Source organism: Peromyscus maniculatus, chromosome 2 (genome assembly GCF_049852395.1).
Source record: "Peromyscus maniculatus bairdii isolate BWxNUB_F1_BW_parent chromosome 2, HU_Pman_BW_mat_3.1, whole genome shotgun sequence".
Classification (NCBI taxonomy): Eukaryota; Metazoa; Chordata; class Mammalia; order Rodentia; family Cricetidae; genus Peromyscus; species Peromyscus maniculatus.
In genome coordinates, this window is record NC_134853.1 from 159,930,786 (window position 1) to 159,946,025 (window position 15,240).

A 15,240-nucleotide genomic window follows, 5' to 3' on the forward strand; every position below is an offset into this window, starting at 1 on the left:
ACAGTGGCGGGCTTAAGCCAAGTACCCCAGAAAGCCTCAGCCTCTGAAATCAGCTGGCCTCTGAAGAGCAGGAACACCCCCCCCCCCCCCCCCGCCAGGGCTGGACAAGCAACCACAGTATGATAGGAAGCCAGAAATGAGGACAAATGTCTGACAAGTTTAAAACATGTATTTAAAATACAATTTATAAAATGCTTAATCTGCCGACTCAGGAGCCCGAGGTGGGGTTAGGGTGGGGAGCTGCCCGCTACACCAGCAGAGCGAGACTGCAGGGTGCGGCCCCCCCTCCAGTCCCTTCTGTACAGATGCCCAAGGGTCCCCCTGGGGTCATGTGACCAGAAGCAGGACCCCAGAGGTTTTCTTGAGTCTCTGCTCACCAGGGAGACTGGATGCAGCCCTGCCGGCCCATCCCTGAGCAGAGCACCCCCAGATGGGGCAGAGCAGGGTATGGCAGGGCAGGACAGGGCTGGGCGGGACAGGTGGGCTCTGGAAGGGGCTGATGGCAGCAGATAGGGTGTTGCCTCCTGCCTGCAGGTGGGGAGCACCCTGATTGAGGGGACTGAGAGGGCTGGTCACCAGACCTGGACCCCCAGCTCCTTTGGTTATAGGCTGACATCAGAGTAGTGGCTCATGGGAAGCGGTTAGCTGGAAGGGCTGAGGCCTGGCTCCTGGGGTCCAGGAAGAGCTGGGGGAAGGGACAGTACCATGAAGGCAGACAAAGGGGCAGCAGCCTCAGGTCCTGCCCCTCATCCCCCTGGGGATTTCCAAGCCAAAGCCTGCAACTTACTTAGACAGAAAGAAAGAAAGAAAAAGGGGGAAAAAGCACTTATGGAGTTATAGACAACTACAGAAAAAAAGGGAGGGGGGAGAAAACACACATACACACACACACACACAAAAAAAAACAAACCCACAAACACACACAAACTCCAAACCGTTTCCCACGCCCCCCACCTCCCCCAACACCAGTCTGTTTCCTTCTTTCTTTCTTTCCTCTCTCTCATTGCGCCAGCCACCTCTCCATCTAGGAGGCCAAAAGCAAGACTGCTTGCTGGTGGGCAGGCACTCGTACTCTGCGGGCAGGGCCGCCTTTGGCCAGAGTGAGACGGGAGAGCCACCCTGCCAGCTCTCAACATACAGACACCAGCTGCCCTTAGCTCCTACTAGAGGGGGCAGGGCAAGCAGGGTTTCTGCATCCTTCTCCAAAGAAAGGACAGTCTGTCCTCCAACCAGAAACCACTAGCCCCTGTGGGTGGGCCCTAGACTACAAGCTAGCAGCCAACTCCCTTCCTACCCACTCCTGGGGTGGCCAACCCTGTCGCTGAGGCTCTGCTCCAGCTCGCTCACAGAAGCCCCTGGTTTCAGGTAGGTCTAGGGCTGTGTTATGGAAGAGACTCTTCTTAAGGGGAAGATGCTGTGGGCCATTGCTACAGGGCATAAGCCAGGGGGACCAAAGGTGGTGGGATCCTACAAAACTCAGCTCTATCACCTTGGCCACCACAGCTGCCCTAATCCCACACCACACCACCCACTCCCAAACCTGTGTGCTGGCCAGGAGAGGGGAGGCCGTCAGGCTGGCTGAGGGATAAGGCGAAGTGCATGAAAGACTACGAAGCCTGAGAGCACCCAGTGGGACACAGCTGCCCTCTCAAGCCTCTCCCCATCAGGAGCCAAAGCCAATCTCCAGGCTTGGGGACAGAAATGGCCTTCATACCAGCCTCGTTCTGATAAGAAGGGATAGGGCAGCCAAGGCCTCTGAGAAACCTGCCGACCATCTGCCTCTGCAATGCCAAGTTTTTCTTCTTCCAACTCTCCTCCAACTGCTCTATTCCTACGGTACTCATTTCACCCGGGAAATGTACCAGGTATAGTTTCTGAGCCAGGGCCATCAACAAATGTGGCACGCCACGGGTCCTTAAGCGTTCCAGTCTTGCTGGAAGGGACAGGCCTACCTATCTTCTGACCAGAGCAGCAAAGGCCTGGAGTTGTGAGCCAGACTCTGCTGGGCTGTGCTGACGGCAAACACTGGACAAGTGCCACCACTGCCTGCTTCGGAGCCCGGAGTGCGCTCGCTCTCCTCCCCGACGCTCCCTGCCCTGCCTGCCTCTAGGAACAGCAAACCCGGCTGGTAGGGAGCCACCCTGAGGGGTGTGGGAAGGGGAAGTCTGTCACTGTCCCCATCTCCCACAATACTAGAGGTGAGGTTGGCACCCTCCCCCAGGCTCTGAGCTGTCTCTAGGCAACTCAGCTGGGACTCAGCTGGAGGAAGTGGTACAGGCACAGTGCTCATCTACAGGGGCTCCAGAGCCCCGCCTTTTCTGGGCGGCAGTAGGAAGACAGAAGCTAAGCTCACCAAAATCCTATTGGTTAATGTTTCCAGCAGATTTCCTAGAAACATCTTTAAGTGACTACCAAACTACCCTTTCTCAATTAAAAATTCATTAAACTGCTAAAACTCTTTCCATGCACTTTTTCTTGCAAATCAGATATTTGTATAAACAAACAAAAATAGGAAGAAAAAAAAAAAAGGAAAGGATATTTTCAATGGAACTTACTTTTAAGTGATGGCGACATGCACTTGGGGTGGGTGGGGGAAGTTCTCATTTGTGTTTTGAAATCCCAAATTAATGAGCATGATAAACTGTTATTGCTGGCACTGGCTGGACCCCAAGTGGCACTGTCTGACCCTCAACTCTGAGTCCTTGGTAGGTTCCCCCAATCCTCCCCTAGTCCCCACCCTTTCCCTTTCTATTGACTTGGGACAGCCCTTGTCAACATGCCAATCACAGTGGGAAGGGGGGAGGCAGAGGTCACAGTGCATGGGGTTCAAGGTCACAGTGGGCGGAGCAAGGGGGATCACAGTGCAAGTAAGTCAGGTCGTTCCCTCTGCTCAAGTCCAGATGTCTGCCACGGCAGTGCGACCCATGGCAGACAATCCAGGAGGCGACGGTGGCGGCAGCGGTGGCGGCAGCATCCTTTCTTGCCTGCATTTATCTGCGATGTTTGAAGCCTTGTGACCCATCAGGACCCAAAGGCTGTCTGATCACATTACTGGGCTGCCTGCTGTCTTCGGGTTGGGAGATCCTGGTTGGCCTAAAGGAAGATAAGAGGAAGGCCTTGAGGATATAAAAGATGCCCAAATAATAACATTTGCTGAGCGCAGGGACATGTGTGCACAGGTGTCTGTATGGCCAAAGATCGCCAGGTGTCGTCCTCTACTGCTCTCCACCTTATTCTTCAAGACAGGGTCTAACTGAACCTGGAACGCACCAGCTGACTAGGCCGGCTGGCCAATGAGCTCCAGGGATCCATTTAGCCCTTGTACAGCCTTGTGCCCACCCAGCGTGGGGTCACAGTCACTTGTAGCTTTGCTCAGCCTTTGTGTGGGCGCTGGGGATTCAAACTGGGCTCCTCTTGCTTGTGCTGCAGCACTAGTACCACCTAAGTCCCTTCCAGTTTCAAGTCCCAGAACCTTAAATCAACCTATGGCTGAGGTGGGGTGACCAGCCAACTGGAGGTGCTGAGCCTCCTTCTTTGGCAAGCAGACTAGGGACTTTTCCACTGTGGCAGCTCCTTGGGAAGGAGCTCATGGTCCACAGTCTATGTTAACTTCTAGCAGTCACTACGGCACTGCCCCCTTTCCTTTGCCTTGCCTGATCTATAAGTAGAGGGAGTATGTACACCCCATCCCAGGGCGGGAGGAGCCACCACGGGCACCACATCTTCCACAGACTGTTCCAGTGTTGGGCCCCTAGCTCTGCACTGAGGAGCCAGCTGGCACCCACCTGTCTGCCTCCTCCTCCTCCATCCCTCCAAACCACGAGGCTAGCTGCTGACTCCTAGTACTAGAGAAAACAGAAGGGAATGGACTCGCCCACTCCAGACAGGTGCAGACTAAGAGGAGAAAACAGAAAGGATGTTCTTCAAACCAGACTGCACTGGACATGGTGGCACATGCCTCTAACAGCACTGGAGAGGCAGGACGACCACCCTGAGAGCAAGGCTGGCTGGGCTACACTGAATTCTATGCCAGCATGTGTGAGAACCTGGTTTCAAAAGCCAAAAGGCAAACCGAACCACCACCGAGAAGGTACAGACTTCCTTGTTCTCAACAGTCCAAGCCCAGAAGAACAGGCCAAAGACGGCCTCAGGGTGGAGGCCTGGGGTCAGTCGTGGAGACAGGCTGCCTGCCAACAGTGCAGTCCCCAACACTGGGGAGAAAAGAAGAAACAAGAGTGTGGTGTGGTGTGGCTATAACCCTACCGCTGGGGAGGCTGAGGCAAGAGGACTGCCAGGCCAGCCTAGGCTACAGGATGAAACTACCTCAAAAGACAAAAATCATGGGCTGGACATGTATTTTAGCAGAGTACTTGCCTAGCATATATGGAGCCCGAGGTTTGATTCCAGGTCTATATATAAAAACCTGGTGATGTGGCACACGCCTGGCATCCCAGCGGTCAGGAGGTAGAGATAGAAGGATCAGCATTCAAGGTTATCCTTTATACAGTAGTGAGTTTGAGGCTAGCCTGAACTACATGAGACCCTGTCTCAAAAACAGGCTTTCGTGTGTTCATGTATGCATGTATGTGACATCTGGTATTTTCCTCAATCTTCAACCATATTTTCTTTAAAAAAAAAAAAAAAACTTAAACTTATTGTATGTATGTACATGAGTGTCCATGTGCACCCCAAAATATGAGTATGGAGGTCAGAGGACAAACTGCCGGGGCTGGTTCCTCTCCACTGGGAGGGTTCCAGAGACTGGACGCAGGCAGTCAGGTTTGGGTGCTGGGGATCCAAACTCAGGTCCTCCATGCTTGTGCTCTGCTGACTGAGCTGTCTCCAGCCTCCCAAGGCAGTGTTTTTGTTTTGTTTTTTCGAGACAGAGTTTCTCTGTGTAGCTTTGGCTGTCTTTAGACCAGGTTGGCCTGAAACTCACTCAAGTTTTGCCTCTGCCTCCCCAGTGCTGGGATTAAAGGTGTGTGCCACCACCACCCTGCTCCAAAGGCAGTTTTGACAAATGCTATGTTATCAGAAAGTAACACACATAATACAAATCTAAAATTAAAAAAAAAAAAAAAAGACAAGTGAAAACACTAAAATTTCAGGAAACACTCACATGGGGCTGCTAGAGACCAAGCAACAACACTGGGCTTCTCTGGGCTTCTGGGCAGAACTCAGCACCTTATGGCCATTTGCTCACTGTTAAGTACGCTCCCAATGGCCAGCTGGCAAGGCAGGGATGGCCATCACCCCACTTCTCAGATCAGACGTCAGGTTCAGTAGCTGTAACGTATGTGGCTGACAACCTGACTCAAAGCCCATCCTTCTCATCTCTGTGCAGCCTGCTTCCTGGCGCCTGTACATTGTGGAGGGGCCATCAGCCAACCACACTTAACACCCCATAGCCCCCTAGGTTGGAGAGAGCTTTGCTAGTACAGTGCTTGCCTCTCAAGCTGAGGACCTTGGTTCGATTCCCGGAACCCACATAAAGGCCCCCTGCAGGCTGGTGTGGGGCACATTCTACCCGTTCCTCTCATTACCCTGCTACCGCTGGCAAGCACACTCACCTGTCAAGGATGGGTTTCTCCTGCTCCTCCTCAGGGCTGGCACTGCCCAGGATCCGTCTCCGGGCCTCTGCGTACTCTGCCTCCCGCTGTGCTAGGGACTTGACAGGAAGGGCTGGCCTGCTGGTGGAGTTGGGGCTGCTGACCACACCGTTGCTGGTGGGCCTCTTGAGGATGCGGATCTGTGGAGGGGGCCCCGTGGGAAGGCTATCGTCTTGAATCACAATGGGCACTTTGGGAGGAGATTTGGATTTCCTGCTGACAAAGAGCAAATATAGCTTCACAAATCCCACAATGACTAGAAGGCCCATCCAAGTCCCACATGCTCCTCCTCATCACTGTCTTCTCCCTTCCACTAACTATTCCCCTGGCCCACAACCAGACAATTGCACTCCCACTCCTCTGCAGGACATCAGCCTTGCACCAGCTCTGTGGGGCACAGAATCTGCTCCACAGCTCTAACTCTGCAGGGGCCAGCTCACCACCTTGTGTCCTGGGACTTCCTCTCCATGTGTATAACAGGCCCAGCAAGCACCATTTGGCCCTTGAGGCCAAAACATTCCACACCCAAAATTCAACGACTTTGAAGAAAACCCCAGCTTCCCTACACAGACCAGAGTATGAGAGGCTGGTAAGCTGGGAGCCCCTCTGTCCAGGTCTCCCACAGCATGTTCTCAAAAGAAGACAATACACAGGCACCTGCTACGCCACCCTATCTGGCAATAAGCAAGACAGGATTTACCAAACTCTCTCTGCCTTCTGGCCAGTGACCTGTGCCTCTCAGAGACAGGCTGCACCAGACAAGCAAGTCACCTCCATACCAGAGCCTTTGAGCAGAGAATCTCCCTTACCAGGGGCTCTCTGCTCTGTCCGGCAGCGGCGGCGGGGCTGGGGCGAAGGCCGATCATAGAAACAGTGCTTGGCAATGCTCGAAAGAGAAGCATTGTCCAAGGTTAGTCAATGTGCACATCCATGCCAGGTGGCCACAAGCAGAAGTGAAATTCCCCAAACACAAAGAGGCCAACAACATGGAGAGGGAGGAAACAGAAGCCACAGGTAAGAACAGGAGCAAGGCAGGATGAACATCCACACCAGCCACCAGGGCCACCCCAGACCTGTCAACCAGCTCTTGCTCACAACCACTGAGACCTTTCCAGAGCCTGGGTTGTCAGGAACGGTGGAAGCTACGTGCTCTGAGTCGGGTAGAAGGGTCCTGGGGAGGTGGGAGTAGCATGGGACAGGGCCTGTGACCATAGTGGGTAGCTCCTGGGAAGAGTAAAGGAGCCAGCAGTCTGGTCACAACAGCAGGGAGTCTGGAAAGCCAGTGTGGGCCAGGGGTCTCCCAGAATACCCTGGGGGAGTAAATGTAGCTGGTTCTGTTGCTTGTCCCTGGGTTACCTAAGCCCAAAGTCACCCACTCTGAAACCCACTTCCCATGCCGCATGGATGTGACAAAGCAATTCTTTAAGGTCTCTCAAGAATTCCCTAGAATCTTTCCTTCCAAAATACTCTCATAATACCCTAAACTGCAAGTCACCTAAACCAAGGTCACTGAGAAATCATCTGTCCAAACTCTTCATTACAAAAGACACCATGTCTAGAAGAGAAACAACTCACTCTACACCTCAGAGCCACTGGGGCACAGTCACACCTAAACCCAAACCTTGCAATTTGTCACCTTCCCTCTCTCAATGAGATGACCTCACATAGGGCCCACCTAGCCTCATCCCAAAGCCTCAATCCAGTGTCCTGGCCTCCTACTGGGAGGGAAGAGCTAGCTGCCCAGGAGCCTAACCTTCTGCCGCTACCAGCCAGCTGGAGAACACTGCCTGCCCAGCTCTCCAGCGCAGAGAGCATGAGTCCTCAAGCCAGACATCAGCCTTACCTCTCCTTTTGTGTGATCTTCAGTTTTTTTTCCAACCGTCTGTCTATTTCCTAGAGGAAAAAAATGTATATAAAAGTGGAAAAAAATCTCTCTCAAATAAAACCTTAAGTTTCTATTTTTCCAAGCTAAGGGCAGCATCCTCTCTCTAGCCAGGGACATGGCTGTGTCCTCCAACTAGACCTGAGGTTTGGGGACCTAGTTCCCTCTGCAGGTCCATCTCCCCTTAGCCCCATGACCACAATATGGGGACCTGACCATTAGGCTGGGTTCTTTGCATAGCCTCCAGCCTGTCTCCTGTCCTGTCCTTCAGTCACTCCAACTTTCTCAACACACGTCTAACCGAGTCATGTCCCCCACTCAATTGCTAGAAGGACCACATCTGAGCTCTGTTCTCCCACACTTCTATTCTACTGTTCCTGTTCTGCACTAGAACAGGACTGAACTATCAGTGCCCAGAACCCAGTGAGCGGCCCCATTTAGCCTGCACAACCCAGGCGCCTCCTCTCCCCTGCAGTCTTCTCTGATCCCAGCAGTGCACTGAGCACCTGCTCCTGGGGTTGACTCTCCCTTTTACAGCCCCTCACAGCCACACGTGTCAACTAGCTCATAATCTAGTTTGTACTGACACCAGCTTTCTGTGGCCAGTATTAGGGAAAGGCGGTAAGAGAAGCCTGCTGTTTGTCTACAAAGTGAACTCAGGGAATCTAAGTGTGAATCAGAGGGAAGATTTCTCTGATTACCACAAAGCCAGCACTGTAGAAAAGGATAAGAAAGAGGCTGAGGGTAAGCAGGTGAGACCATCATCCCACACATTCAGTACCTCAGCCTGGGGGAGCCTTCTGTACCTAGCACCAGGGATTCCAGATACCTGCAGGTAAAGTGGGGGCAGGCACAGGGCTGAGGCTCAACCTCCAGGCTCTGTGTGTCCCACTCTCTGAGGACCAGCTACTGGAGGAAAGGGACTATGTACTCAGCAAGTGATTCTCTGCAGAGGACTCTCAGCCACAGGTGATTTTGCCCGAGGGGCATCTGGCAAGGTCAAGATATTTTTGTTTTGTGACTATGGTAGGGGATGAGGTAGGGGCTGCTACTGCCAAGTGTCCTGCAATACAGGGCAGCCTCCACAGTAAGGAACAGCTCCCAAAGTCAAAGTCAGTGCCCAGGCTGGAGACCCTGTTTCTAAGACCCAAGAGAGACAGTGTCTTGGCCCACACCCACAATCCCAGCACTAAGGGAGTGAAGGCTGGGTATCAGATAAGGAGTTCAAAGGCCACATTCCAAACCACAGCCACAATTTCTCTGCTCACCAGCCAGTGTGCAAATGTCCTGAGAATGGCTGCGCTCTAGAAGTGAGGAGGCAGTTTTAGCTGGCCAGATCCATCCGAATAATCTAAGGTTTCACAGATTTACCTAACTATTGTCTATGGAGAGAATCACTGTTAGCAAACCAAACAACTGATAGGCTTAAAGTGATCTTGGTGTTCAATCCACTGGTTGAGTCATGCAATCACGCCAAGTTTCTTTAATGGTGTTTTCTAGAAAGTTCCTTTCCATCTTTCCTAATTTGTATCTTTTACAAACAATACAAACTTCTACTATCAGAAGCTAGATTTAAGTAGAATCACTGCCATTCATTTTAGGCAACACAATGTACTGTGCTTGGGAGGCACCATCAAGTCTCTGGGCCACCTGGAAAGGCTAGAAGACCTTCCGCCCCAGCTGGAATACAGCTGTGCCCCATCAGAGTCAATGCACAGAAAACATGCAGCCACGGTGACCAGAATGCTTCCGACAGACACACATTCTATATCAAGCACAGCTCATGGCAAATCAGTACTAACTCTAGGAATTTACGTGAATGCAGTGTCATTTCAAGGGTAAATGCGATGTCTTACACAGCAGCCTCTTTATTGTGAGTGTGCAGATGTGTCTGAGTGTATATGTGGGCCTGTGTGACACCCCTGGAGTCCAGAAAGGCAGATGTGTCTGAGTGTATATGTGGGTCTGTGTGGCACCCTTGGAGTCCAGAAGGGCAGATGTGTCTGAGTGTATGTGTGGGCCTGTGTGACACCCCTGGAGTCCAGAAAGGCAGATGTGTCTGAGTGTATGTGTGGGCCTGTGTGGCACCCCTGGAGTCCAGAAAGGCAGATGTGTCTGAGTGTATATGTGGGCCTGTGTGGTACCCCTGGAGTCCAGAAGGCATCGGAACTCTTGCAGTTAAAGTTACAGATGTTTGTGAGCTGCCTAATCCAGGTGCTGGGATTTGAACTCTGAGTCGTCTCTCCAGTCCCAAGCCTTCTATTAAGCTCCCCATTGCTGACTCCAGCTTCCCCATCTTAACACATTTTTAACATCTGTGAGATTTAAACACTTTCAAGTAAGATTTAGACCCAGCACCTGCCCCAACCAAGCTTTATATATGCAGGGACATACCTGGGGCAGCAAAGGGGTGGCATGCCTAAAGATCATTGGCCCCAGCTAAAGATAGGGACAGGCCACTGCCAAGGTTTGACAAGACTGGATGTGCTATTTTCAAAATCTTCCAATTCATGATTTTTACAGGGGAAAAAATTCATTGCGTGGATTCTCACGTTCCTCTCCCTGCAAGGGTCAAAGGACACTGACAGAGGCAAGCTGCCTTGACCCACTGGTGAAATCTGAGCTTCCTTCTCTAGAACTACAGGAAAAACCATCTGCCCAGTACCTGCACATGGAGCAGGGTGGATAGAGAAGCCTTCAGGAGGACATGAGGAACCACCTGAGTAAACATGCCTCTGTCCCCAGCCAGTCATGACCAGCAAATGTGGCAATCTTAATGTGTCTACACTGTGGTGAGCCACTGGGAAAGCCTTCAGATATGATCCTGTCATCTCCCCAAGTCACATCACTGGCACTGCTAAAACTGCAACTCCCATGCCAGCCATCCTGCTGGGCAGGGCGGCTCTACAAAAGCTGAGGAGGGTCTCCCGTCAGGTCACAGAGTGGTGGAGTGGAGCTGACAGTCTGCAGAGCACTTAGGACAGCAAAGTGGAAGGGAGACCAGTCTGCCAGCAGCTGGAGATGGCCTTGAACCAGGTATCAAGTCAGTCCACTGGCTCTGGGCACAGCTTTCCAATCCATTTGCTCCCAGGCTCATTCTGAGAAACTCAGCCCAGTTACAACTCTCCCACAGGGCAGACTCCAAGAACAACAGGAGTCTCCTCCAGGGACCCACAGGCCTACATTGCTGTGTCACAGGGAAGTATCAGCTTGGAGATTCCGGTCTCAAATAGGATCAAATTACCTTGTTTTTTTGTTTTTGTTTTTTTTTTTTTACAAAGATGCCCAGAGCCTTGATGGTGTTATCAAACTCCATGGCTAGGACAAAAAACATTGAAGCCCTGACATTGTTATGAGTAGACATGGGCAAAGGGGGATATAAATACTCCATGGGCAGCTGAGGATTGTCTGAGTGCACTGTGCCTCTCCTAGACTAAACTTTGGTGACAGAAGATGACATTGTGTTCTGGTAAGTGCAACGGATTCCTTTCTCTGGGTCCAACTCCATGTAAAAGATAAGCTTCCAAACCTATCACATGCTCCACTGGGCTATACTATATGAACACTGGGCATGGCCAATGATACCAGTGCTTGGAGGCTGAGGCAGGATGGAACTCTGGCTCTTCCTAGGGGTCCCAATTTCACTTACAGATTAAGCAAAAGACTTCACAGAGCAGCCTGATCTCAAAAGACAATGAAAATGACAAACCACAGGCTTTTTGTTGAAGAAAAACAAAGCCAGAAAAAGAGAAACCATGGAATGAAGGATGGTGTTTGGACAGGATGGTCCTTTGGGAGGTAAAGGAGCGTCTACAGCCCCAGGTGAGTGAAAGCAGACACCAGCAGCTCCAAGTTAACTCACCTGAAAGGAAGCTTAGCTTCACTGGCTGCTAATGCCCTTACCCTCACAGTGTTGTTGTAGAGCCCCTGGCTGGAGTATGACGGAGAAAAGATCATTCCAGAGGAGGGGGAAGCAAGGAAGGGCCTCAAATAGCCTATTTTATTATTAAAATCATTTTTTTTACATGTTTTGCCTGCATGTATCTATGTGTAGTACGTGCAGAAGCCAGAAGAGGGGCTGGAGAGACAATGATTCTGCTGTTAGGAGCACTGGCTGCTCTTCCTGAGGGCCCAAGTTCAATTAATTCCCAGCACCCACATGACAGGTCCCAACTGTCTATAACTCCAGTCCCAGGGAATCTGACACTCTCTTCTGGTCTCCACAGGCACTAGGTGTGCACACAGTACACACACAAAGACATAGACAAGACACCTGTACACATAAAAAATAATACACTTGGCAGGGTGGTGCACACTTTTAGTTCCGGGACAGCCAAGGCTATCTATATAGTGAGACTTTGTTTCAATAAATAACAGAGGCTTCAAGCTAAACATTTACTGGGTGAATGTTCTTGTCATGGTGCATGTCTGAACGGCAGAGGCTGTCTTTCTAGAGCTGGCTCTCTCCTTCTAATGTGGGTCCGGCACAGCAGCAGGAGCCATTACTCACTGAATCGTCTCCCCAGTCCCAGCCCACTTCAGGAAACTGTCATAACCCGTGTGGGAACAAGGGAGACAAAAGGATAGGGATATGTGTGAAAGGCAAAGACAGTTACACCCGAAGGTTTGCTCCTGTGACAGTCACAGGTGGCCAGAGCCAGGTATGGTGGCTTATGCCTGCAATTCTAGCACTTGAGAGGCTGATGCCGGAAGTTCACCCTAAGTCAGAAGTCAGTCTAGCCCACATAGTGAGTTCCAGGTCAACCTGGGCTACAGAGTGAGACCCTAAATCAGAAAATAAAAAATAAAACAAAAACAGTGAGCTGTAGAGATGGCTTCCTGGGTAAAATGAGGGTCTGAGTTCCAATTCCTAGCACCCAAGTAAAAGCTGGGCATGGCAATACAAGCCTATAACCCAGTCCTGGGGGAGGAGATGGCCAGGTCCTAAGGGCTTGATGGTGATTAGTCAGCTAGCCTAGCTAAAATGGTGAGCTCCAGATTCAGTGAGGGACCCTGTCTCCAAAAGAAAAAATTTTTAAAAATTTTAAAAAATGAGGTGGAGGTTGATAAGTCAACTTCTGGCCTCCAATTTCGGGTGCACAGGGAGTCATCACACGTTCACTACACACACACAAAGATGTAGGTCAGACATGGTGACACACATCTGTAATTCCAGCACTTGGGAGGATGAGAAAGCACTGCCACAAGTTCCCAGCAAGTCTGGGCTACATGGCAAGACCTCATCTCAAAAAATTCAAAGCAGGCTGGAGAGACTGCTTACCTGGTGGTTAAGAGTCCTTGCTGTGCCGGGTGGCAGTGGCGTATGACTCAGAAGGCAGAGCCAGGGGGATCTCTGTGAGTTCGAGGCCAGGCTGGTCTACAGAGTGAGATCCAGGACAGGCACCAAAACTACACAGAGAAAGGCTGTCTCGAAAGAACTAAAAAGAGTGCTTGTTGCTCTTTCAGAGGCCCCGAGTTCCAGTACCCACATCAGGTAGTTCACAACTGCCTGTAACTCTAGGGGATCCGAAGCTCTCTTTCAGCCTTGGTAGGCACCTGCATCCATGTATACATACTTTTACACAGACATATGCACACAAATAATAAAATAAATCTTAAAAAAAAAATGGGACTAGAGGATAGTTCAGTGGTTAAGAGCACTGGCTGCTTTCTCCAGGTCATGGATTCAATTCTCAGGACCCACATGGCAGCTCATAACCATCTAACTGTAGCCCCATGGGATTCAATGCTCTCTTCTGGTGTGCAGACAAAACACTTATATACATAAAATGATTAAATCTTTAAAAACCAAAAGCCTAAAAACAAATACATACACACAAACCCCCCATTGCACCCCCCAAAAAACCACCACCACATGAAAAGGTGGATGAGACAGAAACTCAGTGAAGTGAGAAGCAGAGAGGAGGGAAGAAGGGCGGGCAGAGGAGAGCAAGCAGGCTTTGGAGGCCTCTGTGTGGAGAGCAGCAGACAGCACCTACTGCAGTGTCCTGTCTCAGATGAGAAAGCTCAGCAAATGTTTCATCAGGTACCCCAGGTAGTGAGGCCCTGAGGGACAGAGTCAAACCAGCCCGGCTCACAGAAGAACAAGCTCAGATACTCCCAGGAACTCAAAAGGGTGGGAGGGAGTGGCTTGTCCTTTCTGGGGCTTGAACTGCTGTTGTTGCTAGCGCCCCACCCCGCCACAGTACCCAGCCAAGGGGGTGGTGAACTCTCCCGTCCCACATTCGCAGCTAACAGGACCTCTTTGCTGACTAATGCAACCAACCTAACCCTTTAGAGTCCAGCAAGCTGCTTTCAATGAGGCTTTGGCTCTAGACTAGAAAATGTCCCCTTTTTATCGGCAATATAGCCAGTGACTTTCCTCAGGAAATGTTTACCTGTCTTCGTCAGTTTCTGGTTTTTCTCTCACACTCGAGGAATGCCCACTGATCTTGAGCTTTCTGAAAGCGAGTGTGTTCCACAGTTGGGGGGACAGGAAGTCAAGCCTCCAAACTGACCAAGGCCAAGGCAAGGCTATGTGTGGGGAGACGTGCAAAGAAGAAACCACAGGGCTGGCCTGGTGTCACCTGGCCACCTTTAATCCCAGCACTGGAGAAGTAGAGGCAGGCAGACTTCTGTGTGCTACAGGCCAGTCTGGTCTATATAGCTAGTTCCAGACCCACAAGAGACATTGGAAGCCATGTTCCTGGTTCAGGGTGATCAGTGTCACAATCCAGCAGTTGTGGTCCTGGCCAAAGCGCCTTATGGTTCCCACAAACCTGGGCAGGATTCTGGCTCTTCCTGAGGTCCTCGATTTCACTTAGGGATGAAGCAAAGGAATTCATAAGGTAAGGTGAGTGTGGTGGCTCATGGCTGTACTCCCAACTTTTAAGAGCCTGAGGCAGGAGGATTACTTTGAAACTGATGCCATCGTGGGCTACAGGTGAGATTCTGTTCCCAAGAAAAGACCAACAATTTCATAAGGAGAACCAATTTTTTTCTTTTTGGTTTTTCAAGACAGGTTTCCTCTGTGTAGCTTTGGCGCCTTTCCTGGAACTCGCTCTGTAGCCCAGGCTGGCCTCGAACTCACAGAGATCTGCCTGCCTCTGCCTCCCATGTGCTGGGATTAAAGGCGTGCGCCACCACCACCCTGCAGAGAACCAATTTTTAACAGTAAGTCTGATCTACAGCAGAACAATCAGGTAGAAGAAGGTTCTGGTGCCTGTAGAGGCCATTTCTAGTGCAGATGTGCAACCCACAGAGCTCTCCAAACACCTGCAGAGCCCATGTCTGTGCCCGTCCTGCAGTTTTACATGTCAGCCAGCAGCAGAGACACTGGCTCTGATTGGCTGGGCTGGCTGTTCCTACTCATTCTACTGCTGGCAACCCCATCCTTGGGGAAGCACCCTCTGGCACCTCAGGTTCAAAAATTAAGCAAATGTCCAAGATAGTTCAAATTATAAATACTGGGATATGTGCTTTTGATGCCTTTAAAAAAAACTATAAAAGCAAACCTGAAAAAAAGAATCAAACTGTGTATGGGCTAAGTTAAAGCAGATGACAAAAAGCCAAAAGCATCCTTGAGGGGTTGAGAGAGGCGCTCTCTAAGAGCTGAGGCCTTGGGCCCACTACTGGCCTTTCAGTACAGATTTGGGCAAGTCTGTTTTCCGTTCCACTTCCCACAAAACATCCCTCCCTCCTTTGTTACTCCCACAGTGAGGGAAAACATTCCACTTTAATTAAGTGGGT

General features: G+C 50.8%; 2 protein-coding genes across 5 annotated transcripts in view; both read right to left on the bottom strand.

Moving 5' to 3' along the window:
* The window catches only part of Necap2 (NECAP endocytosis associated 2), a 73,971-nt gene that overhangs the window by 45,822 nt on the left and 12,909 nt on the right, over nt 1-15,240 (bottom strand). The window lies entirely within an intron of this gene.
* Nucleotides 152-15,240, bottom strand: part of Szrd1 (SUZ RNA binding domain containing 1) — a 28,032-nt gene continuing 12,943 nt past the window's right edge. For 2 of the 4 annotated variants that reach the window (XM_006975504.4, XM_076565583.1), the window contains exons 2-4: nt 7,453-7,502; nt 5,571-5,822; nt 152-3,093 (exon numbers count right to left, since the gene is read on the bottom strand). In XM_006975504.4, the coding sequence (XP_006975566.1) occupies nt 2,991-3,093; nt 5,571-5,822; nt 7,453-7,502 (405 nt within the window). In that variant the 3' untranslated portion in view covers nt 152-2,990. Of the gene's footprint in view, nt 3,094-5,570; nt 5,826-7,452; nt 7,503-15,240 lie in introns of all 4 variants that reach the window. The other 2 variants (XM_042272239.2, XM_076565582.1) reach the window with 1 other exon arrangement.